Raw genomic sequence first — 26,166 nt, forward strand, 5'->3', positions numbered from 1 at the left:
GTCTTTATTGTTCCACTCCAATACTAGAAATAACAAGACAAACTAATTCCCCAATTCTTTTTGTCAAAACTTTGGGGCATGATGGAATCCAGACCTCAAATAAATGCATGCTTTGAAAAAGGAAAAAATAAAGAGTTATTTTTGCGATTTCTTGCAGCCAAACTTGAATGACCCTGAGAGAAGTCTGTGCAGACAAGTCACTGGAAAGATTTATGTGCAGCTTGTTAGATCTGGTTCCCCACCCCCCTGCACGTTATTGCTCTGCAAATTGAGGAATGTTTTAGCAAGTTTTAATCTTGACTAAAATCCATCATAAAGAGTGCTACAATATTGCTTTTCATTACAAATAGCCAAAACTTCTTTGAAAATATAAATGTGTAAAACAATCAAGTGACTGTACAGTGCATTTACAAGTACACGATCCAGAGAGTAACATGCAGTGTAAAGAACTGCTTTATACATTAGCCCTTGGCCACAGAGAACTTGGCAGTACTACTACACCTTTCATGACTATAGGGTGAAAGAAAATAATTAAAAAAAACTAAAAATCTCAGTTACATCGAAGTTTACTGTGACACTGGGATACATACATCATTGTACAAGGAATAGCAACTTTTAACTAGACACCGTCATCATGTTGTAATTCTTGGAAGGGCTGGCTCTGCCGATTCTCCACTCCTCCTTACAGCTGGTCCTGCTCTCCACCGGCTTGGTCGTCTTCCCACCGGGCTGGGGACTTTCGTAAAGGACACAGATGGACCCATCTTCGCCTATGCGATAGGACACCTCGAAAGGGTCGACCCAAAGAGTTAATTCGCTGGGTAGGAGCTGGAAGAGCCTCTCGTGGCTCAGTCCGATCATCCCGGCCGCTTTTCCTATCAAGGGGTCCATCTGATGGTTGATCCTAATGCACCGGTACCCGGACCCCTTGGAGGGCGCCAGGGGGAACCAGTGGTGCTTGTAGTGCTCTGCGGGAGGGAACAAAGAGGAGCTTTACCGCGGTCCCACCGGGCCGGGCCGGGCCAGGGATGGGATGGGATGGGATGGGATGGGATGGGATGGGATGGTAGCCCTCCCCCCCACGCCGCCTCGCTCACCGCGCAGCGCCTCCTGCAGGCACTCCCGGAAGCACCGCAGCTGCTCCTCGCCGATACCGCCGGCGGCCCGCAGGAGGCGGGTGACGAACGCCGCCGCCGTGGAGATCTCGGTCCTCATGGCCGCCCCGGACGGAGCGCACGGTACCGCCGCCGCCCCGGCCCGTTGCCAGCGCCACTGCGATCGCCACGCCTGCCAACCCCCCCCCCCCCGCACCTCCGGCCAATGGCGACGCCGCGCAACAGCCGCGTCACACAGCGGCACCCCGCCCCAACTCCCCATTGGCGGCGGCGGAAGCGGGGCGGCGCGGGCTGGGCCAGCGCGGGCGGCCATTGGGCCGCGCCGTGTTTGTTTTGTTGGCGGAGGGAGCGGAGCCTGCCGCCGGGGGGCAGGGCCAGCGCAGAGACCCCTCCATCAGTGACAGCGCCCCAGGCAGACATGGCGGCTCCCCCGCCTCTGGCCCCTCAGGGCCCGGCGTGAGCCAAGTTTATAAACATCTCAACACCCGCCTTTCGGCGTGCGGCCCCGGGGCCGAGGTGCTCTCACACGGGAGGGCGGCAGAGGGGCTTCGGCGGCATCCCCGCCCCCTTCAGCCAGCCACAAAAACGGCTTTGGGGAAGAGCCAAACTAGGGGTTATTTTCTTTTAAGCGCGGTACCGGCCCAGAAGGATTTTTGTTGGAAATAAGGACAAGCCTAGTGCTTCTCTGAGGATAAGAGGAGCGGTACGCACACCGCCCGAGCATCACGCCTCTCCTCTGGTCCCGCAGGTGACGCCAAGGGCCAGGACTCGGAGGTGGAGAAAGGTTTGAGCCCTGGAAACCTTTGGTTGAACACTCTGCCCTGGCACGAACTTCATCCTGCTGTGATTTAAAAAGCAGGCGGCTTGCCTGATGACTTCGCTGATGACTCATTAGCATCATCGCTGCTGAGCCTCCGAGTTTGAGGAATAACCACAATTCGTCTCTTGACAACAGTCGTCCCGGCGAGTCACAGCACCCCAGAGCTCCACACCAACGGTTCCATCCATGGCCCATCCACTGGTGTCCTCCACGCCACTGCCAAGCATCGGCCGAGCTTCACGACAGCATCCGTGGTGACACAGCTGTGGCCTCCCCACCCTCAGCACGGCAACAAGATTCTCCAGCTATTTTAAAGCTTTTTTTTTTTTTAAAAAAGCACCTGTGTTGGGTATAGCCACGATTCACAAAAAGCTTTCCCTCTAGTTCAAAAATAAACACAAACTTTTTTCCACCCCAACCTTGAAGTTCTGTTGACAAGGGACTCCTCTGGTCACTTCCCCACCACCACCAAGAACAGTGACTAAGGTCAGGAGTTTATCACCAGGACTGACCGCAGCCATAACTCAACACACTTCCTAAAAAGCAGCTTGCTTTCAAAAGTTCATGCGATGCCCCAACCATTTTTTTTTTCTTCCTTGCCTTATTTAAATACATCCTCTTCTCCCTTCACTGGTTTTGTGTCTTAAACCCACTTTGGGGAAAAAAAAGAACCCAGTATGTGGATTTCTTTACATTGGTAAAATAAAACTGACCAACAAAGGAGAATATAAAGTCTTAGAACCTAACTGACTGCTCCTTTATTCTTCTCCAGGCCTGCCATATGCCAGAGGAGCCCTTCAGAGGGACCTCACAGAATCACAGAATGATATGGGGTTGGAAGGGACCTCTGGAGATCATCCAGTCCAACCCCATCCCCGGATGAGCAGGTCCACCTAGAGCAGGTTGCACAGGAACGTGTCCAGGCAGGTTTTGAATGTCTCCAGAGACAAGACTCCACCAGCACTCTGGGCAGCCTCTTCCCGTGCTCTGCCACCCTCAAAGTGAAGAAGTTCCTCCTCATGTTTAGATGGAACTTCTTATCATAGAATCTTCTAGGTTGGAAAAGATGGGATCATCGAGTCCAACCATCTACCCTACTCTACAAAGTTCTTCGCTACACCATATTCCCCAACACCACATCTAAGCGACTCTTAAACTCATCCAAGGATGGTGACTCAACCACCTCCCTGGGCAGCCCGTTCCAGTGTCTGGTCACTCTTACTGTGAAGAATTTCTTCCTAATGTCTAGTCTAAACCTACCCTGTCGCAGCTTGAATCCATTCCCTCTTGTTCTGTCGCTATTCGCTTGTGAGAAGAGACGAGCACCAGCCTCTCTACAATGTCCTTTCAAGTAGTTGTAGAGAGTGATGAGGTCACCCCTCAGTCTCCTCAAACTAAACAGTCCCAGCTCCCTCAATCGTTCTTCGTACGTTCAAGTTTGTGCCTGTTACCTCTTGTTCTGTCACTGGGTACCACTGAAAAAAGACTGGCCCCATCCTCTTGACACCCACCCTTTAAGTTTTTATAGGTGTTACCTCACCTTTGAGGAAACTAAAATAATACCTTTGTTTTCCCAACTGTACACCTTAGGCCTTTTCCCCTTTCTTGCCCGTCAGCTGTAAGAACCCGACATCACCTCTAGTTCACCAGCTGCAAAACCCACCCCTTAGCTTAGGGAGCTAAGAGGAGAAAAACCCTCGCCTGCAGACCTTTAAAAATTAGATCCAGTTTTACTGCAATTTAGAGATTACCATCTGATATCCATTCCACAACAGAACCGCAAAGAAAACTGTCAGGCCAGTGCTTCAGTTGTTACTAGCAACCAGGTTCACACAGGCTGAGAATTTACAGGAGCTTTCCCCAAACCTCTGTCCCTTTAATCTAAGGATCAGAAGTCACCAAGGCTGTAATTAGAGGGGGACAGAACAGCTCACCCCAGAGCCAAACCTGGTCCCGCACAGGAGGAGTTCCCAGGGAGAGGCAACAGCAGGAGAGGCAGTTTGCTCATGAAGCTATCAGTGAATGACAGTTCACTCCCAACAGCTTGTTTTTGCTAGATTCTGCCACCTGATGTGTTGAAACTGCCAAATTAAAGTGTCATTACATCTACAGTTTAAAACTTCTTCAGAGTCGTTCTGTTTGTAGAAACCTACTTCAAGAAAGCAAGTTCCTATCCAGTTTGGACAAAATTATTTGTAACAACATCAGAACTCGTGTAGTGCCTCCTTACTTGACGGTAAGTTTTCCCTTTTTTTTTTTTCCCTTTCCTCTAACAGCAAGCAACAGGACCAAGACCGAAGGGCCAAGAACCTACAAAGCTATAGACGTTTGTCCAAAACTCAGGTGCTGTCACCTAGTTTGACAGTCCCACTTCACAGCTTAGCTAAAGTATAATTCTGTATGCCATTTTATAGCCTCACCAAAGAGATTTTTACCTAACAAACAAGAAAAAAAAAAAACAACCAACCAACCCTAAAACAAACTTTTTAGCTCCTCTTCAAGAAAAGAGAGTGGAATTCTGTGCTTCCTTTTCCTCTCTCACAGCTGTAAGCTCTGGACTACCTCTTCTCTTAATGAGGTCTCAGGTCTGGATCAAGACACTATTTTATTAGAACAAGTTTTCACTGAAGTCCAGTTTGCATTTCAGTACCTTAAAATTTAGAACTCAAGCTAAAGAAAATTAATCTTTCTAGTACCTGGACATACCAGTCATCCAATTACTTCAGTCTTGCTTTATTCGGTGTTTTGAGAATCAGACACAAATCCCAACTCTCCAGCTTTGGAGACTTCACTAGTAGAGCTACCCAGGTACACACGGACGGCATCACCCTACCTTTGAGCAGACACAATCATCACTTGGTGAGGCCCCATCTGGAGTACTGTGTCCAGTTCTGGACTCCCCAGTTCAAGAAGGACAGGGAACTGCTTGAGAGGGTACAGCAAAGGGCTATGAAGATTATTAGGGGCCTGGAACATCTCTCTTATGAGGAAAGGCTGAGGGACTTGGGTCTTTTTAGTCTGTAGAAGAGAAGGCTGAGGGGCGATCTTATAAATAAGCTTATAAATAAAGCTTATAAATACTTAAAGGGTGGGTGTCAGGAGGAAGGGGCCAGTCTTTTTTCAGTGGTGCCCAGTGACAGGACAAGAGGAAATGGGCACAAACTTGAACATAAGAAGTTCCATCTAAACATGAGGAGGAACTTTCCTGTGAGGGTGGCAGAGCCCTGGAAGAGGCTGCCCAGGGAGGTGGTAGAGTCTCCCTCTCTGGAGACATTCAAACCTTGCCTGGACATGTTCCTGTGCAACCTGCTCTGGGTGGACCTGCTTTGGCAGGGGGATGGACTAGATGATTTCCAGGGGTCCTTTCCAACCCCGTATCTTTCTGTGATCACTTGCTAGTTAAGTTGTGCAACAGCAATTTAAAAAAGAGAGTAAGCCTGCATTATTTGTTACTTGGCGTACACACACGATCTATTCCTGCACAGCAAAATTTTACCATTGGTTTAAGACAAGCTCTGGGTTTATTCTGCGTCTTCTGTCAAGTACTTATCCCAAACGCTTCCCACCTTATTCACACCCCTTCCCTTCCATGTGTGAAATACACACCTCCCCTACCGTACCTACTGTGCATGACTTCAAAGCTTCTAACACCCTGATAGCACCATCGTAAATGCAGTAAGACACCTACTCGCTTCCAGATTCATTAAAATAATGGACAAAGAAACAACGCTTGCATTGAAGTTCTGAAATTCTTACTAGTATTCAGAATAAATATAACATTCCTATTAACAACACTAAGAACTGTACAAATCCAGTCATACGTTATTAAATTTCATGCTTAATTATGCTAAAGAGTGTCCCCCTTCCAAGCTGCATGCATCCATATAAATATACACACAAATTCCCAGTTATATACAGCTTGATTTTACTCTGTGTCAGTCGGACGAGGTTCTACTACAGCCGAGACGGATATTAAGGGATCTGGTTTTAACTCACTTGCGAGAAATTTAAGTAAAGATCAGAGTAGAAAAGCTTTCTAAACAAGCAAGTGAAAGGCAGTTAAAATACTGCAAGAGTAAAAAGTTAATGTTGTAACACTGCTAGCGCTAGATTGAGGTCTGGCACCTGGACTCACTAGTCCCAAATAGAACATTCAATTGAAATAAGAAGGTTTGGCTATAAAAAAAAAAGTTGTCAGGTAATGTTAAAGTCAAACTTTGATTTCCTGTACTCTCTTCAGCAAGTTTCATATTTAAGGCTCAAGGTAAGCAAGCCACAGGAAGACAAAACCAAATCAACAGACACATAACCATTTGACTTTCATCTCCCCACCAGAAAATGGTTCCTTAGGCAGCAGTATATAAAACAAACTCTGGAAAGGATTCATCAACCAGTTATTTGCCAAACATTAAGCTAACCATTTTTATAAATAGGCTGTTTTAGAGAGTACTGCGGGTTACAATAACAGTACTGGCGATGGTAATTAACAACTTGGAAACACTGTACCAGCACAATTGAGCAGTAGCCATTGAAATATGTTATTTTTCATTAGAAACAAATTTTAAGTAAGTACTCATACACAGAGCAAAAAAAAAAAAAACAAACCCACAAGCTTCTAGGTTTGGGTTTGTTTTTTTTTCCTTTTTCTGGAAGATTTCTATGGCTTTGAGAGTTGAGAAGCCTCATCACACAGACAGCAGATGCAGGGAAGTTACCACTACTGTTGAGAGCCATTAGGATGAATAGCCTTGCTTAGCACTAGAAACTAAAGTAGTTGAAACCTTAGGCCAGAAGAACTGACCAAGAGTAAACTCTTTGATAAAACTAATGTTCATCTTCTTCGAGCAGGAACCTAGGGCTGAGCCCTGGTGAGGTTGCAGACACATAACTCCTAACATGGACTAGGTGGTGGCTGCTTAATTCCCACAACTACCACACATATAACCTTCACAAAAAAATTTTTAGCTCATCAACTCGGACTTACTTTGCTGTTGCTCTGTTGATCTGCAAGTCATTTCTCTTTAGCAGGAACATCTGGAGTAGAGGAAAACAAAGTCTGTTTGAGGAGGAAAAAGAGGAAAATGGGAGTCAGTATCTTGGTTTACCTTGTCAAAAAGAAAAGTGTGTGCAAGTATCCTATCATTCCATTTTTCCTCAACTTCTAGTAGAAGAAAAGGAGAAAGTAAAAAGACCTGAAACTCTATCACTTACACAGAATATCATATATATATATACACACTGTATATATTACTACTATTTTTGTATTATTACTCTCTAGAACGATAGCACAAGCCTATTCATTTATCCAAAAAAAAAAAAAAAAGCAGCATTAAGACCAAGTAAAGTCTAAATCAAGTTCCTTTTAGATTACTTAAATTAAGCTTTAAATGCATGTTTCTACATAGACAGCTGAAACAGAGCACTAGAACCTGCAAGAGGTTTTAAACAAAACAAGCAGGTTTGTTTTTACTCCACCTAGTAGAAGCATCTCTCCCTAAACATAATCAAATAAAACAATTCTTAAAAGCAAGAACTATGTTTTCTTTATTGCTAGACTACAAAGCATTATGTTACTATTCCCACTACAGGGAAAAAAAAAAAAACAACTTCCAAACACAAATAATGGTACCTTCAATAATTTAAGCATCAAGTCCCCCCATAATCTCCTCAGTTTGGTATACTAATATTGCAACTTTTTAGAGAAACAAAATCTTAAGCCAGTACCTCAAAAGAAAAGTGATCCAAGCACAGTCTCCCTCTGAAACTGCCCCTTTTTTGTGCACCTGTGCTGAGTAGATGCAGCTGCCCTCCCTGCTTGAGTTCAGAGGGACCAGCTGCTGTCACTTTAGCAGAGAAGCTGGGATGCGACAGCACAGGTGAGGACGCTGATTCTAAGGGCTTTCTTTTGGCCTTACTGGCTGATCACAGGCTGCTGCTGCTTATGCCAGAGCAGAGCGTAGAGAAAGTAAATGACAATCTAGTGATAACTTAAGTTTGCTGCACATGGAGGGAAAGAGAGAGATGAACAGCAGAAAGCAGAATTCTTCGACAGTATTGGAAATAATGTCATACCAATGGCGCAGTGTTTCTCACTTAAAGATCACCAAGTGATTTGGAAACTGATTTATAGCACTGAAAATTGTTACTAACCCCCTTTTAAAAATGTGTTGCAACACCATTGTCTAGTCTACACTTAAAAATTTATCAATGTAGCTGTGACCTCACACCCACCTGAGTTACACAGAGCTTACATCTGCTGGAAAGTGTACTTTTCAATCCACTTTATACAGCTTTTAGTGCTAGTAAATTAATATCAGGTTTTTAGTACAGAATTTTTGCAAATGTTGCATTTTCCTGACACTATTCTCTCTTACTGGTCCCACTTCATTGGAAAAAAAAAAAAAAACACATGAAAATAAGCTATTTAAGATCCCCTTTTCTTCGCTAAAGCAACTAAACATTTAACCAGTAAACAACATGGCTACCAATGATTTAGCAGAGTGAATGAAAAATTACTCCAATTACTACCTTTGCAGTGATACTAATGAGGGCAAACGTTACAGTGCAAAGTGGCAAAGTGGTTTTTTTTTGGTAATGGGCTGTTCTATAGACTTAAAAGGAGCAACTTTGAGGATGTAACACCCCTTTGAGTCTGCAGTAGAAAATCAGAGCGAGTGCTTTCTGGCCTTCACAAGCATTATTAGTTGATTGTTGAGTAAAGATAACTTCCTTTCCATACAGCCTTGTGCCTCATAGTCCCATGGGGTACAAGCGAAACCACCACTGTGCGTTCATAGCCTCACGTTCCTCTGCAGCCACCACAGGTGTCCTCACAAAGAGAGGATTGAGAATACCTACGGCCCCCTAGGACAGCAGCCAGCATCCGTATTTGCCTCAGTATGGGTATGGTTTCTCTGTGAGCCTGTACCAGAGAGGCAAGAACACTGTCCGCGAGTCTCCAGGAGCGGTGAGGGCAGCCGGGGTGGCCCCGCCTGATGGCTGGCAGCGCCATGACAGCGTAGTGGCACACGGGATGCATCACCGCCACCCTCCAGCGCCTGACCTGGAGCCATCCTGCCATCGAAACGCCCAGAGCACCACCAGGGCTGCACCTCAGGACAGGCCAGCGGGCGGGTCCGGTTCCCCGCTGCCCACCAACCCTGCCCGGAGGGGTCTGCAAGCCACGACGTCACCGGGTGCTGCTCGTGACATCACCAACCTGTCACCACAGCCCTACTGAGGCCTAGGCACCTCGTGTGGCCGCACCCCGCAGGGCCCGACATCACGGCCTAACGCCGGCAGCCCTTCGCCACATACCGCTAACGGGACGAAGCCTTCCCGCCGCCCTCAGCCGCCCCGCTCGCGCGCACGTCCCGGCCAATCAGCGAGGCGCTTGCAGCGCGGGAAGCCAAGAACCAATCGCGGGGTCGCTTACAGCCAGCCGGCGCTCTGTTTGACCCTCGGCGGCCGCCGTAAGTCGGCCGGCCGTTCTCTCATTGGTCTGAGGGAAACACCTACCCGCCGGTGATTGGTGGGTGGTGTAGGGGGGGCGTGTCCGTACCGGCGGGTCCGTCAGGGGTTGCGGTGCCCGCCATGGCGGCGCAGCCCCCGCTGGGGCCGCGGAAGCGGAGCGGGCCGGCGCTGGGCGGGGCGGGATGGGCCGGGGCCGCGCCTCCAGCCGCTCTGGAGAACGGCTTCCCGCCACACAAGCGCCCCAAGAGCGCGGGGGCGGCTGGGCCATGGCCCGGACCCGATCCCGGGGACCCCTTCGGCGACAGCGACGACTTCACGGCGGACGACCTGGAGGAGATCGAGATCCTGGCCTCGCAGGCCCTGTCGCAGGAGCGGGCCGGCGGCCTCCCCGAGCAGGCGTGGGGCGGCCTGGGAGCGGGCGGCGGCGAGCGGCGGGCGGCGGCGGGGCCGGCCCGAGGCAGAGCCCCCGCGGCGGGGCGGGAGGCGAAAGGTGGGTGTGCGGCGGGAGGGGGAGGGAGGGGGCGGGAGGGGGACCGGCGGCCCCGTACCGCCCCCGAAACGTGAAATAAACCAAACCAGCCTCACCAGCGTGCTCCGAGTTTCGTGCGTGTCGGATGCCAACGGCATCCTGGCCTGTGTCAGGAACAGCGTGGCCAGCAGGAGCAGGGCAGTGATGGTGCCTCTGTACCGGGCACTGGTGAGGCCTCACCTCGAGTGCTGTGTTCAGTTCTGGGCCCCTCGCTACAGGAAGGACACTGAGCTGCTGGAGCGTGTCCAGAGGAGAGCCACCAAGCTGGTGGGGGGTCTAGAGAACAACTCATACGAGGAGAGGCTGAGGGAACTGGGCATGTTTAGTTTGGAGAAGAGGAGGCTGAGGGGAGACCTCATTGCCCTCTACAGCTACCTGAAAGGAGGGTGTAGAGAGGTGGGTGTTGGCCTCTTCTCCCAAGGGAATAAAGACAGGACCTGAAGTTGCGGCAGGGGAGGTTTAGATTAGATATCAGGAAGAATTACTTTACTGAGAGGGTGGTCAGGCACTGGAACAGCCTGCCCAGGGAGGTGGTGGAGTCGCCATCCCTGGAGTTATTTAAGAAACGTGTAGACATGGCACTTCAGGGCATGCTCTAGTGCCCGAGATTGTTGGGTTGTGTCTGTTTGTGGGTGGGTGTGGTGTGGGGTTGTGGGTGTTTGTTTTGTTTTTCTTTTGGTTTTGGTGTTTGGTGTCGGTGGGGTGGTTTTTTTGTTTTTTTGGTTTTGTTTTGTTTTGTTTTGTTTTTTGTTTTTGTTTTTGTTGGTTGGACTCGATGATCTCAAAGGTCCCTTCCAACCAAGAAGATTCTGTGATTCTAGGTTTTTCCGAACCATCAGCTTTCGCTAGTAAATGCATGATCTCGCTCATGTTAACAGGTGGTTTTCAGGTTCTGCCTTGAAAAAAAAAATCGTACAGGGATTTGCTCGTTCTTAAAGTACAGAGGGCTGAAATCCTCTAGCAGTGCTAACGTTTGTAATCTCTCCAGGTCAAAAAGTTGTCAGTTAACCATCGTTTTTGCAGGGGGCGTTAATTGAAATTATCCTGGAGGAAGTGCTCGTACTTGCTGCAGGTCATGTTACTGTTCTAAGATATTAGAAATTATTGGGGGGGAGAGTTTTCTTCTCTGTTCTAAGGATTGACACGCAAGCTCCGAAAGAGTTACTGTGGTGATCAGATGCGTGCGATTTCCCTGTTTGTCGTGACAGGGTACAAATTAAGATGTTCAGACGTAATGGCAGATAACAAAATCTTGATGTTAAGTCATCAGGGATGCACATACATCATCCTGTGCTTCAGAACAGATCTTGGCTTTTTTTTGTGCACCAGGAAGCAACACAGAAGACGGTCTGATGAGAGAGGCCTTCCAGTTTGAAGTGCTGCAGACACAACATGAAGAGATCAAACAGAAGGTTAGCAATGTCTTCCCCTCCCCTCTAAATAGCAACACCTTTTGACAGAGCGAAGGAAAGGTGGGATCAGTTCGCTTCCAAGTATTTCATTCTAATCAAGCTGATCCTTGAAATCCGTGGATCTGTTAAAAGCGTTATACTAGAAACAGCTCCAGTAATACTAAGAGGAAGAGCAATATTTGGTCGTTTCAGGTTAGCAAATGCTGTTTTGTCAACTTGTTTCCTATCAAATTGATTCTCCTCTGTCCTGTCAGCAAGAGTTGTTTTGTGCAACTTGAAGATCTGAGAAACTTTTGAGCTGTGTTATATTACTTTACCTTCTGGTGATCCCTTATGGAGAGCTACTGGGGGGAAGAAGTAGAGGCGGAGAAGTAAAAAGGTAGAAATGCCCGTACCGTGTCCATTCTTTCTTTCGCTGACAGGTCAGGAAGAACATAAGACCTGAGCAAGTTTATGATGATATTTTACCAGAATAGTCTTTTAGTCTCTGGGAAAATTTAATGTAGGTGCTTCCTGATCCAGAAATATTATACCTGTATTTAATATTCTGTAGTGTATTTTTTAAAACGCTTGTGTATGTGGTTTCGGGTACCTTTTAGTGTGAAAGAGGTTCGGAGCTTAACCAGGCATTGTGTCAGGAAACGTCTTCTTTGATTTTTCTTTTGGGCTTTGCCTTAGGGATGTTCAGCGGATGGGTCTTGGCTCTTAGGAGAGGCAGTAAGCAAGGAATAACTTGTGCGTAGTGCTTACACCTTGATACACTGTTGTTTCCTCACAGTTGTGTTTTCTCCCAAATGGAAGAGTCCTACCCTATTTATCCTTCTTGTCGCCCTTACCTCCGTTCTCTGCGTCTTTCCCAGTTCTACTTTATCCTTCTTTATTGGGAAGGCTCCTACCTGTACACCGTGTTCAACGTGGGGGTAAACCACAATTACCATAATTTTACATAGTGGTATAGAGGTGTCTTTCTGCTTTTTTTCTCCATGCTTTTCTGCATAACTCGTTCTATTATCTCTCCAAAGTCTTGTCTCTGAGTGGTGATGGCTGTTCAGAGAGTATTCGTGAAGATCCTGCCCGGGGGTGGTAGCCTGTCCTAGGACAGCACGCTTGTTGGCTGCCATGCTAGATGAAATATTGTAATTAAATTATCATTGTTGTCATCCAAACAATGAACAAACAATTGATGTGTGCGACTAGAATACTTTTCAAACAAAGAACATAATCACAGAGAAGGGGAAAGGGAAGAATGGTCTCTGGCAGATACCAGGATGGTACACGAGGATGTGCCTTTGCTGTCATTTTATAATTCTGTTAGATAAAACCATAGCTGAGACTGATTTAATCAGAAAAAGATTAGAAGCAACATTGCAGAATTTCTGAACTGGGTTATAGGAGTATTTTTATCCCTAGAAAGTATAAACATACCTGATTTTCAACCACATAATATTATAAATACCTGCTTTTGGTTACATACATCCTTTAATGGAATCCATCTGTTTGCAGCTGAAAGAAATGCAGGATGAAATTCTCACTAAAAATGGAGAAATTAAAATTTTGCGTGACTCAATGCAGCAGATGGAGTACGCTATGGAGGAACAGAAAAGATCATACATGCTATTGGAACAACAAAAATGTCAGACTTTAAGTGAAAAAGAAAAGGAGTTCTCCAAAAAGGTTTGTAAATATGTCAATTACCTGCACATCACATGCAGAAGCTAGTTTTATGACGTAATGATGTCACAGACCGTCTACTCAAAGGAAGAACATTTGTGTGACATTTCCAAAGGATGTATGCTTTTATTTTCTTACCTAGAAGAAAGCTTTTGTAAGAACTTGCTGAGGGTTTTCTTCAGCCGAAATAAAAGAGTAAAATTCAGGTGGTAGAGGGTTGTGTTTACTTGTTGCCTTTTTTTTTTCTCTTTTAAGCGATCATTAAAATAGGAATGTATTTTAAATGAGAAAAAGCGACAGACTGGTGCTTAGTGACTCTGATCAGATTGCTATTCCTGTTGCAGTCACCTTTCTGAAAGCCCTGAAGAGGACAGTGGCTGCTCCTGTCCCGTTTACTCTGCTGGTAACGGCCTCACTGTAGGCGTGCTCTGCCTGGCACATGGTCTGGCTTAACAAGCCACATGCTTCTTGCCTGAAATTTTGACACTTGGTTCTAAGATAGTATTAATTGGACTAGCATACATAGAAATGGAGATCTTATGCAGAGTTCACAGTAAGTAGATGGTAACTTTGAAACCTTACGGTAATTCTAGTTGCTCTGCAGTTATAACACCTCTAAATTATCCGGTAACAGTAAAACCGTCTTTTTAATTCTTCTTTCAGTTACTGTCGTTGCAGTCAGAGTTGCAGTTCAAAGATGCAGAAATGAATGAATTAAGAACCCGACTTCAGAACTGTGAAAGAAATAAACTCGTTACTCAGACGGTTTTAACGCCAAGGTAGGAGTTTCGGGAAATGAATTTGTGTTCCTCTTAACAACATCTGTGCTTAAACTACTAAAGAGGTTTTCTTTCTTCATGTAACTCTTAGCTCCGTTGTCTTCAAAAAATCCAACCAAAAAAGTCTGCTGACCTCTGTGGAATTTGGTCAAAAAGAGCCTTCCTTGTGCCTGTGACAGAAATGTAAAGAGTTTATAGTGAAGTACCTTTCAAACATCCATGTGGAACAATCCTTGTTTATTGTTTACTAAAATAATTACAAAATAAATACTGATTCATCTAAGTGTTTTGATTTTCATTTTAGCCCTAAAAAGAATTTTGCGGTACAAGTGAAATCGGAAGGATGTTCTCCACAGCCTGGAAGAAGATCTTTTCCTACAAAGGAATCCTTCAATGCTGAAATGTCCACCAGAGCATCGAGTTCTTCAGGAAATCCGATCCCCTCGACTACTTTGATCAAAGAAGGTAAACCCATATACAACTTACGATATCTTTAGCTGCACGTTGAACGTTCAGCCTTAGATGACAAGGATTTTTGTACTGTGTGGCTGAACAGTTTCAGTAAGTTCACCGTAGAGAAAAACAAGTATTTCTTTTATTTTGTTTTTTGCTTAAATTTATTTCCGTTTTACACCATTTGGCAAAAATAGCTATGACTGAAATTTGCATCGAGATCATTTTAACTGACCCCTTGGCAATGCCTATGTACCAGGTGCCAAGATATCAAACAGGAAGTGGCTGCTGGCCGCCCTAGTGACAAACTTTTCATTTATTATGTGATGAACTAAAATATCCAAATTGTTAATCTGCCTTTCTCATTCAGTAAAGAAAAACAGGAAATAATTTACCTATTTCTTGAATCGGTCTGCTAGTCAGCTAATGCATTTTTTTGTATTCCTGTGGCTTTGGCTTTAAAGCTGACCTTTTAGGGGATTTTATTTTAAAGGGTTCGTATTTAACCGTATCAAAAGAAGCGACTGAAACAATGTACTCATTTCCTCTCTTACGTGTAGGGCACTAATTCTCACTAAATTGTATCTTGAAATTCATTAAGTCTTAGGAAATGAATATATGCATGTATTTGAAGATTGCTATAATATGAAACAGAAACGATGGGTTTTTGATAGTAGCCAACTGCCGTGTTTCCAATAGGAAATAATAAATGGAAGAAATCCGGGTATCGTCAACTAATGCTTTCAGGAAGAGTCATGAACAGTCTGCGCTGTTACTGTCAGTTACAGTATTCGCTCTGAAACTGTACAGGCAGTATGAACCCCATCAAAAAGAAAAATACAGTAGCCTTAAAGCATTAGAATTGCTACTTTTTCAGCCTCCTTGCTGTTCGTTACAGTCACAACACTCGATACGCCTATTGGTTTGAAAAACACACTTGATTATTTGTCTTCTGAACCCTGCAAGGCTTTTGGCTTCAGTTTGGCTAGTAATTGTGGCATGTCTAGGTGATTGAAAGATTATGAAATGCTCAACTTCTCTTTTTTTTTTTTAAAGAATTTTATGTTGATTTTTAACTAATGTAGTCATGTAAATCTCTGCTAGTAGTGGGAATTCAGCTTAAGGTATTGTTTATTTGTAAAAGAAAAGTTGAGAGCAATAGCACTGAACGATCTGTGGAACATTTGACAGTAAAGGTGAAATTTTATTCACTTTCCTAATTTATTTTGGGGAGCAATTGTACTTGTAGCTCTTAACTATTGTTTGACATACCTGAGTTATACAAGACAGAGATTTTTTTACTGGTCTACTGTGTTTTCTTACTATGTAACAGCAGTGGATAACTGAATGTGTGTAAAGGGTAGGTACAGATACATAAGCAATACAGTTTTCATATTATATTCATCATTACTGTTTGTTTTAGATAGTAAGATAACCCATCCTGAAGTTTTACCCGTGAAGCATGAAGCAGTGGGGAAAAATGGTTCCTACAACCCTGTACCCAAACGAAACACACAAGGTAACTTAATTCTGTTACTGCAGAAAAGAGCGAGCCCTTTTGAGGAACAGCTCAGGTGCCTTCACCCAGCGGTGTTGCGCTGAGGAGCCTGCGACATCCAGTGCCGCTGCGCAGAACAGCGGTGTTCAGCCGGGTCGCTTTTCGCTTTGAATGTTGTGCTTTTGCAGTAAAGCATTTCATATCATATTATTATCTTCTATCCTAACAACGTTCTTACGTTGTTATTCTATTTAAGAAAAAAGTTTGCCTGGGTTTTGCTTCATGGAAGGATATGAATCAAGAGGCATCTTATTACAAGGCTCATTCTTTCATTATTAATGTATTATGCTTTTTATTGTAAAACAATACAAAACCAGGAAAAATGTACTCTTCTTTTTTTTTTAATGAAGGTAAAAATGATAAAGCAACACTTTACAACAGCCCACACCAAGAAGTCTTCAGAGTACTGTTTTATTTCCATTTCCGAATAGAACTGCATCACATAATTAAGTGTTGGGAGTGGAACATGGAGGGCAAGTCATCAGGAGAGTTGGGATATATAATCGTTTGGCTCAAGCCATTTCCCTAGTATGGGATTGTAATTGAAATATATCTAAGTATAACTTGGTTAATATTTAAATTATATCTTAAATTCATTTTTCTGAAAATCATTCTCTTGTAGAGAATGTAATGAATTGTAGAATGAATTCTCTTGTAGAGAATTGTAATGAAAAAAAATATTTTGAGGTTGAGAGCACTATAAATAAGGCTAATCTTTTGAAATATTAAATTTTTTCTTGATGTTGCAGTTGATGGTAAAGGTCCTCCAAAGACAATTGTGTATCTATCCTTTCAGGTTCTATCTTACTAAATGCACTGATGAAGCAGCCCATTGTCCCTGGGTCATTACTAGGACTCTGCCACCTTCTCAGCAGTAACTCTGAGCCTCTACCTGGAGCTGTATTGCAGCCTAACTACTTGGATACGTAAGTTTTGGGGTTTTTTGTTAAACTGCATCTGACACGTTCTTTGTATAGTGGCATTCTCCACACTAATAAATGTTCGTTCACGTAGGATAGCTCGCTCCTTGTGTGCAATGCTGTTTTGCTTAGGCCATTTAATGCAAAATTTGGAACGTGGTTCTGCATCTTTGACTTACTAATCTTTGATTATCGTAGATACTAAACAGTGGAACAACACTAAGAGATAAACTGGGTTATTTATGTATTAGGGGAAGGCAGAGAAGCACATTTTGTAAAACCTGGGAGTGACTGTTAGCAGCTGCTGTTGTTAACCACTTAAGGACATAAAATTTGGGTTGCCACGAGGGAAGCATATAAACATGGTCATGACTTAAGTGGGAAGAAAATGTTGAAAATGGGATCAAAAGAACAGTAGGCATTTTATCTGCAAAGCATAAATTATGCTAATATACAATTTATATGCCATTTTCCAAGATATATTTATAGTGACTGGTAAAGCATTTTAAATATGAATATTGGATATAAATTCCAATAGGTTTTCAGTCTAAAGAATTAGACTGTAGCTCCAGAAATATCTTCGCTTTTCTGATGTTATTTTATTAGTACGTCTTGTGTTTTGTGGGTTCATAGCAAGGCTTGGGTCTCATCACCCTTTTTGGCCTTTGCATCTGCAGTTTGACTAGTTAATAGCTGAACTCTCTCTCATCTCTGGCCAAGAAAATAATTTTTTGTTGTTTTTGTAGTCTTTTAAAGGCCCCTACATATTACACATCAGTAATGGACAGGTACTCGTTCTTCCCAGAAGCTACCAAATAACGTTAGGGGAAGATAAGAACATAGGACAGGTTACCAAAAGCATGAAATCGGGAAGCCAATGTTTGAAATGTAGTTTCAGACAAGGGCTTATAGTGAGCTGCTGAAGTTACCCAGCTGTAAGCTCTGACTGCTTTCACAAGACCTTGGAATGCTTTGAAATTGCTCTTCCATGCAGATATCAAGGAGTAGGGTGTGGGTTTTTTCCCAATTTACATCTCTTATTACCCCAGCCTTTCTATTATTTGATTCAGAATAGGCATAACTCAGATCTCAACTATGTTCTCTGCCTTTTCTCCTGAAGTAATTCCCTTCATTTCATTTTATTTGGATAGGAAGTCCACACAACCACCCAGCAGCAGGACAACTCAAGAAGAAACCGCTCCTCTTGTATCCCTGCAAGAAGCTCAGAAACTTGCATTAACAGGCTTGAACTTGATCGCTATGGACGAAGGATTATCTGAAGGAAGCCCAACAGAAAGCCGGAGAGAGTTCTTGCACCTCACACGCTGCAAGATCCAAGGCGCGGTGCATCTCCTGCCCTTGGTAGAACACCACATTGGTGCATACTGTCAAGCGGCACCATTGGCGGACAAGTCAGTGAATGGTTCTTGTGGAAACCATTCAGCTGTTCCTTCCAGGACCAGCACAAATACGGTGTCCAGTAAGGAGGACTTCAGGTTGTCTCTTGAAGAAACTACACTTATATCACTGGGTATTCTTTATTATTTGGCGTTTTATAGCTGGGATGTTGTCCACACGTTGCTGTCTGCTGAAGTGGAAAAAAGTTCTGCTGCTGGAGATGACCAGGTTTCCACGATGGACAAAAATGGGTCATGTGACAATCAGTGCGATAATAAAGAAGATACCAGGACGCACGGAGGACTGCCCGTAGCTCCACAGGACGCTCCCAACAATAGTCAAGCTCAACATTCTTTGTTTAAAAAGCTGCTTCAGGTTTTAGCTTTTTCTGCTGCAAGAGGCTCCCAGACTGACAGTATACTGAACCAAAGCCTAAAAGTTTTGGTGAAATTAGCTGAAAATTCAACAATGGACTTGCTAATGAAGTAAGTCAGTAATAGCTTTAAAATTATTTCAGAATCTGTTGTTTAGCAGTTTTCATTCTCCGTTGAAACTACTTTCTGCACATGACAATATAAGTTTAGACACGTACGGGAGAATATCCCATTTCTCAGATCCCATTTGAGAAACAGTTGAGGATCTTTCCTCCTGCCTTTGCTGCTAACAAATGTGATAAGCAAATCTTGTCAGCGATTGGGGGCGATTATGAAGTTTATATGAAGCAGCTGCTGCTGCCTCATTGCATTCCTGTCCCTTGAAAGTGAGAAAACTTCTTAAGGCAGTTGATCAGAATATCTTTAACATTCATTTTGGGGTTTTTTGAGTTTGCTGAGAGACGCATAAGGAATGAAAGCACAGGGTCTCGTTCTGGTAGGTAAAACGCCACTCTCAGAAGTGAAACATTTCATCTGCTAATGGTCTGATACACACAACCATAGTATGAATTGCAGACTGACTGCCAAATGTAACAGAGTATGTTTTTCAGTATACTTCGTATTTATGACAGGTAAGTTGAGGTCAGGTGTGTTTGGAATGGCTAAAAAGGCACAAATTACGATACTGCGTACAAGAAATAGTGTATTTTCAACTCGTCAGTGCATTTCCCATTTCTAAATCTGAGTTTTTCTTTTGAAGTTTTCAGCACTTACTGAGTAGCCGGATCCTGCTCTGCTGCCTGTGTCTGGAGACCCCTTTGCCCGCTGCCCTTTTGACCATCAGGCTGTTGTCTGTTCTTGCTCAACACCACAAGCTGGTTGCTCAACTTTGTTCTCATTCAGGTAAAAGACTGCCTAACACAGAGAACTGTTACCAGTTGAATGTTAGCGTGACTAAAAGTAAGGGAAACAGGCCTTGCTCAAAGGTGTTAAAACCCCAAAAGGCAAAAAGCCTGCTCTGTTACCTGAAAACTCATTTTTTAGGGCAGTGTTTCAGTTACTGCTTGAAGAGTATTTTGTCTTGTGGTATCTGTCTACATACAGTGCTTCTGATACCCATGTGGATTTTTAAATCTACTTCCCAGATTAGTGTCTATTATAGTAAAGGCTGATGAGGAAAAAAGGGTTTGGAAGTTTAATTTCTCTGCACTCATCACATTGTCGAGTTTAGGGATCCCAGTACTCTGCATGACAAAGTCTTTGTCCAGTTCCTTGTGAACAAAGTAGGACAGTATTACCACAAACACATATATAAAGTTTAGGGATACTAATTTCTTCAGCAACGTTTAAAATGTCTGAAGCAAAGCAATAAGTTGGGCCTGTATCACGACTCCCTGGATAGCACTGTAAATATTCTCTGAAATGTTATTTTTGTGTGACAAAATTAACTTTTGTCATAAACAATTGACTAGTTGGGAAAAGAACAAAGTTATCTCTGTTTCAGACACCTGCCTCCTCCTTGCACTGTATTTGTATATCACATCAAGACCAGATAAATCAGCATCTGAAATGCTTTGGCTTCAGCTGGAACAAGAGGTAACCACGGCTGTTCGTCCACATGCTTTTTCCTGCTATTTCCACTTGGGGGAGTGGGAGGAGCAGGGCAATGCACATACTGTCCAAAACCAGGTTCTTTCTCCAGCTGAAATAAAACACTGGAAGTACTGGCTTGCGGAAAGGGATTACATTTTTGAGAGTTCCTGCTTGAAACAGAATCAGTAACTATTCTTAAGATAACATCAGTTGTAACAGTCAGAGCTAAGTCACTGGAAAAGCAAGAAAGATCCTAGGATGGCTGCAAATGTTCAACACTAAGCTTTATTTTGCTTTTAGAGCGATAGAGGAGTAAAAGGAAGCATGATCTATGATTCGTTTTGACTATATTAATTACTTTTCAATTGTATCTTATAAGCTATTACAGATAAAAGGCAGTCTATAGCAATTTAGGATTCTATTCATTGTGTTCAGTGGAAATACTATCTTGCTGTGTAATAGTCATGATTATATATAGGAAGAATAGCTTTCGAATTTAACTTCTTTGTTTATACTGATAGTGGCAACTTGTTTGAGTTTCTACCCTTTTGCTCCACTTCTGCTCTCATTTCAAAGAATTTTGAACCATTTTCATTATCCCCCTACCTACATTGTTATATTAAGTGTAAACATATTCTTTGTATGCAGTGAATTAAGGCCCAGGGCACCTCGTTAGCCTTTCTCATCAGAAAGTTGAAAAGGTTTCTGTGCAAGGCAAATTCTATGTCTATAAAGGTTTACGAGGAAAATGCTTTAACAATTTTTTGGGGTGAAAAAGATTAACTGTTAAGAAAAAAACAAGAATGTTTGAAACTAGTAATGAAATATAATTTCTACATCCCTTTATTTGCAGTTTAATTGTTTGATAATTCTGCAGAACCCTAGTACTGATCATAATGCAATCTGCGTGTTTTTGTAATAGACAGTCAGGCTCCTGACAAGGTGTATGCGGTGTCCCACTCCGGCGGTTTTATTACTGGGTTCAGACTGTCAGTGTCATCTCGAGGTACGTCACTACCGTGGCCGAGTTTAATCCACTGAGAACTTAAAGGTACTCAATGCTGAAATATCTTTTTGCCCTTTCTTTAGCTGTAATGAAACAGAAGTTTTTAAAGGATGCCACCTTCTAGGTGTAAGGAAGCTTGCTTTTACTTGGTGGAAAATATTCTTAAATTTAGAAGTTTGAAGAGATTAATCAGTAAAGTTCATAATGAAATTAAGTTTTCCGCTTCTATCGTTTTGTGTATTGAGGCACTTTTTTTCCTCTTCCAGGTGGTTAAGACACTAATTATAATGTTACATAGACAGTGGATGAAGATTAGAAGATCTGAGACCAGCTTGTCTGCGTATAAGGAACGAATTATTCAGTTTTTACGGGACGCTGTTTTACTCTTGCACAGCCTGTCTCAGAAAGATAAACTGTTTCACGAACACTGTTTGGAAGTTCTCCATCAATACGACCAAGCCATGCCGGGCATAAGAGCCATTCTCAAAAAGACTCAAAAATTGAGCCCCTGTGAAGGTAAAACATGTCAAATGATAGTGTTGGCTTTTTCCCCATGCTGTAGAAATAGAAATTCCATTTCTGTCCCTTTCCTCATTGAACAGGTGCCCTGTACCAAACACCATGGATGTTTGTTGCTCAGACCTCTGAAGACAGTCCATAGTCTAGTGCTCCTCAGTTCTCGTTATACTGAATCACTACTCTACTATCCTTTAACAGTTTTATCTTCTTCTCTCCAGAGATGTGCCCCTATCTGATGAAACAAAATCCTTTATTCCAGCTTTCTTTAGTAGAACAATCTGCACAATTCTGCCTTTAAAACACAAAATACTGTGCTTTTGTCCTACCGGCTTTTCAAAATTACTTAACAAAAAATGAGGTTTTAAACTTAATGAGTAGTCAGAACTAGTTGTGAAATAACAAAGTGCCCTTTACTGGTTTTTCACCAACAGCTAAATTTAATTGACTGTCAGAGACAGTCTTCTCCTTTAATGCTTAAAAAGGCATTAAAGAAAAGAGGGGAAAAGTTTGTATGACAAAACGCCTATCTAAAGACCTGTTTGCATTGAACCTTGAAAAAGGATATTTGCTGTAGCCTTCTACAGTCAGTATGTTTTAAAGCAAAAGAGAAACCAGCTATAACCATACTCCATGAAGTAGAAAAATGACTCTCTGAAACCTGATGTTTTGTTGTTGTTGTTGTCGTTGCAGAGCTGATTTTGGACGAATTGTATCCTTCTGAGCCGGAAGCAGAAGACCAAGGAATGGACTCCAGCTAGCTAACATCTAGCAAAGATCTCTGTCCTTCCTCATCTAAATCAGAATAATCATTGCCAGTGTAAATCTGAAATCTAAATCATCTATTTTATTGTGATAATCTAAAGGTTGCACTCAAATGCAGCACAACTAAGATGCATTTCTTTTTTTGTGATTATTTTACTTAAGCGCCATCTAAATGTAGATGAAAGTAAAGAAATCTTGATGTAAGAATTATACTGCAACATACCGTTTTGCTGTGCAAAACAACTCAATGGCTTGTGACTGGTTCCGTTTATGAATTTCATCCTTTATGACATTGCTGTGAATGGAATGGGAGTTTCACGATTGTGTTCTCCATTTTACTGACTACAGCTGAATTTATGATGCTGAACATGCCGAGATGTTTGGGATCACTTGAGTTCATATGAATGTTTTTTGAACATATTTGTTTCTTTTGCGGCTGTAACACTGTCTTACTTGACTTCCAAAATTTTCATGTTGATATTAGTAAACAGTTTACTGTGATTTTAAAAACCTTTCTAGAAATAACTTAAGAGTTGGCCATTCAGTTCTGAACAAGAAATTCAGAGCCCTGTAAGGATCATCATTTTTCTCAATTTCATGAAACTGCTGAGATGCCAAAACAAAAAACACTAGAACTTTTTTTTTTTTTTTTAAAAATTACCTCAGAAGAGTAAGATGGTAATGTTGAGGAGAACATTCTTTCTTAGCAGACAAGATAAGGATATTTAAGTGTGTGCAGAATGACTGGGTTTTTGTGTAGGCACTGCAGTGAAGATGAATGAGCATCTCCTACCCAGGATACAGCACTGAAGTTTGGAGGAAGAACTCTGCTGTACCCTTCCAAGTGTAAGATCATCGCCTGTCCTACTCGGCTGCAGGTATCAGCTGAACCCTAGACCCTAAAAAGGGAGGTATGAGCACTACTAAAAGAGCCTACAGGTTTCTATTTTTAAATAACTTGGAAAGCCTTTTTCATTTTTTGACACATATTTGATTCAGAACAAGCCTGGCTCCAGGGACCAGGCAGAGGAAGAGGAGACAGTACTACAGCGGGAAGGAAGCCCTTGGAAAATTGGGAAATGTCCAGTTCTCTAGTCATAACCCAGAGAGGCTGTGTCCTGCCCTGGTGTGCCTGTCCCCACTCCCATCTGCTGACCAAGCTCTTGACTTGGCTTTCAATTTTGAAGGGAACTTTCCCAGAAACTGCTATGTAGGAATAACCAGTGTAATAATCCAGCATCACCCTAGGGCCAAAGCTTCACTCCTGCCTCCCGCAGAACAGCCTAGGGCTGAACTGCCACCTCTTCAAGTAACGGCTGGCAGAGCTCCACCAGTTCATTTCTGTACAACACACACTGCCAACTGCTCCTCTCAGTAACAGGTTTCAAGTCCTTTGTAGCATCTGGACAACTGCTGTTTTCCTGCTCAAATGCAGCAAGGAAGGACACACAGGCACATGACAGCACAGCCTTCTGAGTCCACGTATGCTTGCACAGTAATTACCCTAGAACTGCCACCAGGGCACTGGACAAGACATACTACAGAAGTTTCAGCATGACATAAAACCATTTGACTTGTCCTCTTAAAAAAAAAACCAACCAACAAACAAAACCACCAAAACCCACAAAATGAAACTTAAAAAATCTCAACCAAAACACACAAAACACAGCATTTCCTGGCCTTTAGGATTAGAGATAAGAGCTTGTTAATGTCGGATAAAAGCCCTTTCCTTACTCAAAACCAAAATAAACATTAAGATAATTCTTTAAAAATAGCCCTATGAGCAGTGGTGAAGCAGTATCTGGCAGTTAGTGGCAAACTTGGAGCTGTCCTATCAATGATATGATAGTCACGATATCCCAAAAATGCAGTGACCTGACATCGCTTTTCAACTGCTCTGCACTGTTCTCGCCACCTAATTTCTCTAAGCATAATTTGAGTTTATAGAGATAAAATGCATTTAAACCCCTTCTTCGGGCGAAGAGACCAAATGAACTGTTAAAAGGAGTTTGGATGAAAACCAGTTAAGGAATCCCAAATTGCTGAAGTGATCCAGTTATAAAAACTTGATTAAAAAATTCCTGGCCAAAGTGAGAAGTGTATTACTGCTAAACTTTATATATAAAACACAAGTGTTATCAGTGGAAAAAAGTGCTAGGAAAATACCCCTAACTGTTCCCTTCTGGCACTGTATCCCCTCCCATCCACCCACTCTAACAGACAACACCCTAATGTGTACATCTACACTCCGATTGTTTTCTTCCCACTTTTGACTTTAAAGTGGTAGAGCCCAGGCTATATTACGAGCAAACTCAAAACCCTACACCTTCACTCGTCGAAGTGACAGTAACATCATGGTATTATGAAATTAAACCACAGCTTTTAAAAATGAAGGCATTTTCTGTAACCAAAAAGTTGACTCTCCTAAGGAAAAATGAGGCTGCACTCCTAAAGAGAAAAGGCAGACATAGGTATAATTATGGAACTGCCATAATTGCTAAGTCATTTACTGCGACCAATCTTTTGTCAGGATTATTCCAAGATTACACTGACCTTCAGGACTTCTTCCCTTTTTACATTCTCTTGGGATTTTTTTTCTTGGTATTAAAGAAATCCAATCATGTATGCAACAGCTGAGCATCCCCTGAAAAAAAACTGAAGAATTATTACAGATCATGGGGCTACTGGTTTACTATCTGCATGACCTAAAACATAATAAAACTCAGACTGTTCTCATTAGGCACTCCCTGAAGAATCCACAGCATAGCAGCTCTTTTTTCAAGGCCAGTTTGCATTTTCCCAACATGCTATAGATGAGCTGTGCCTCTGTATTTACTGACAAAAGGAATTTACTCTGGCATCAAGCATAGTCACGGAAGTGAATAATGAAGTATTGAGCAACAACGAAAACCACCAGTCCTGTTCTATATGTGATTATCACATTCCTCAGTCAGCAGCAGCCACCATCTTGTTTTCTCCCCTGTGGGGATGGCAACTAGAGCTCCCCCTTTCCTGAAAACTGGCATTTTCCTCCTCAATGAGCTGTACTGAGCAGACAGGACTAAAGCCAGGCAGGAGCTGGGTGAAGAAAGCAATCCCCTTTCCCAGCTTACCCACTACTGGGCAACTGTGCAAAAAAGAGGACGACAGCCTTGCTGACTTGTACTTAAGATCTACTGACACTGCCCCCTGAACAGTCGCAGTGCAGGAGGAGGCACCATTGCACTGCTAAGATCTTCCTGTGGCAATTCAATGACCTGAGGCACCACATGGATTCAAACACAGAGCCGTTTATTTCTACTAAAGCTATGCACAGAGATAAAGTCAATGATGCTTCATTGACTAAAATACTTCAGGAATTTGCACAGGTAACACCTTATTTTCCACAACTCGCAGAATCATTGACTAGTTGAAGTTGGAAGAGGCCTCTGTAGGTCATCTAGTCCAGCCCCAGATTAAAGCAAACTTCCACAGACAAGACAAACAACTCTAAGCATTTTTATAAACCAAGCTGTAATAGGTCAAAGATGGCAAATACAAAATACCTCATCACGTAGCAGGCAACATCTGACCCGAGTTGGTTTTATTCATACTAATTTCACCAGTGCAAACTACTGCTTAAGAAAGTTTAGCCTGTGCTAGACTATTAGAACAGCAAGTTGATTTAACCAATGAATGTTTTTATGTTACAGTCAGTAATATCAATTATGGTCAAATGCAGCAGTTCCCATCTGTCTGTGAAGGTAATAACATGCAGACTTGCATTTACAGTGTAAATTGTTAA

At 42.9% G+C, this 26,166-nt stretch overlaps 2 protein-coding genes across 2 annotated transcripts; one reads left to right on the forward strand and one right to left on the reverse strand.

Moving 5' to 3' along the window:
• Positions 1 to 1,215, reverse strand: LOC141467478 (protein BTG1-like). Its single transcript, XM_074152045.1, has 2 exons — positions 1,098 to 1,215; positions 1 to 968 (listed from the first exon to the last, which is right to left on the reverse strand). Exons 1-2 carry the CDS (start codon positions 1,213 to 1,215, stop codon positions 616 to 618), a joined length of 471 nt encoding a protein of 156 aa, XP_074008146.1. The 3' UTR covers positions 1 to 615.
• Positions 1,216 to 9,528: 8,313 nt separating this feature from the next.
• ATRIP (ATR interacting protein) lies at positions 9,529 to 22,901 on the forward strand. The gene is made up of 13 exons (XM_074152105.1): positions 9,529 to 9,898; positions 11,267 to 11,349; positions 12,853 to 13,023; positions 13,684 to 13,799; positions 14,104 to 14,264; positions 15,676 to 15,771; positions 16,607 to 16,736; positions 17,882 to 18,613; positions 19,263 to 19,405; positions 20,007 to 20,098; positions 21,018 to 21,101; positions 21,368 to 21,617; positions 22,311 to 22,901. The coding sequence occupies exons 1-13, from the start codon at positions 9,529 to 9,531 to the stop codon at positions 22,376 to 22,378; spliced, it is 2,496 nt and encodes an 831-aa protein (XP_074008206.1). The 3' UTR covers positions 22,379 to 22,901.
• The last annotated feature ends 3,265 nt before the right edge of the window (positions 22,902 to 26,166 follow it).

This window comes from Numenius arquata, chromosome 8 (assembly GCF_964106895.1).
Source record: "Numenius arquata chromosome 8, bNumArq3.hap1.1, whole genome shotgun sequence".
Taxonomy (NCBI): domain Eukaryota; kingdom Metazoa; phylum Chordata; class Aves; order Charadriiformes; family Scolopacidae; genus Numenius; species Numenius arquata.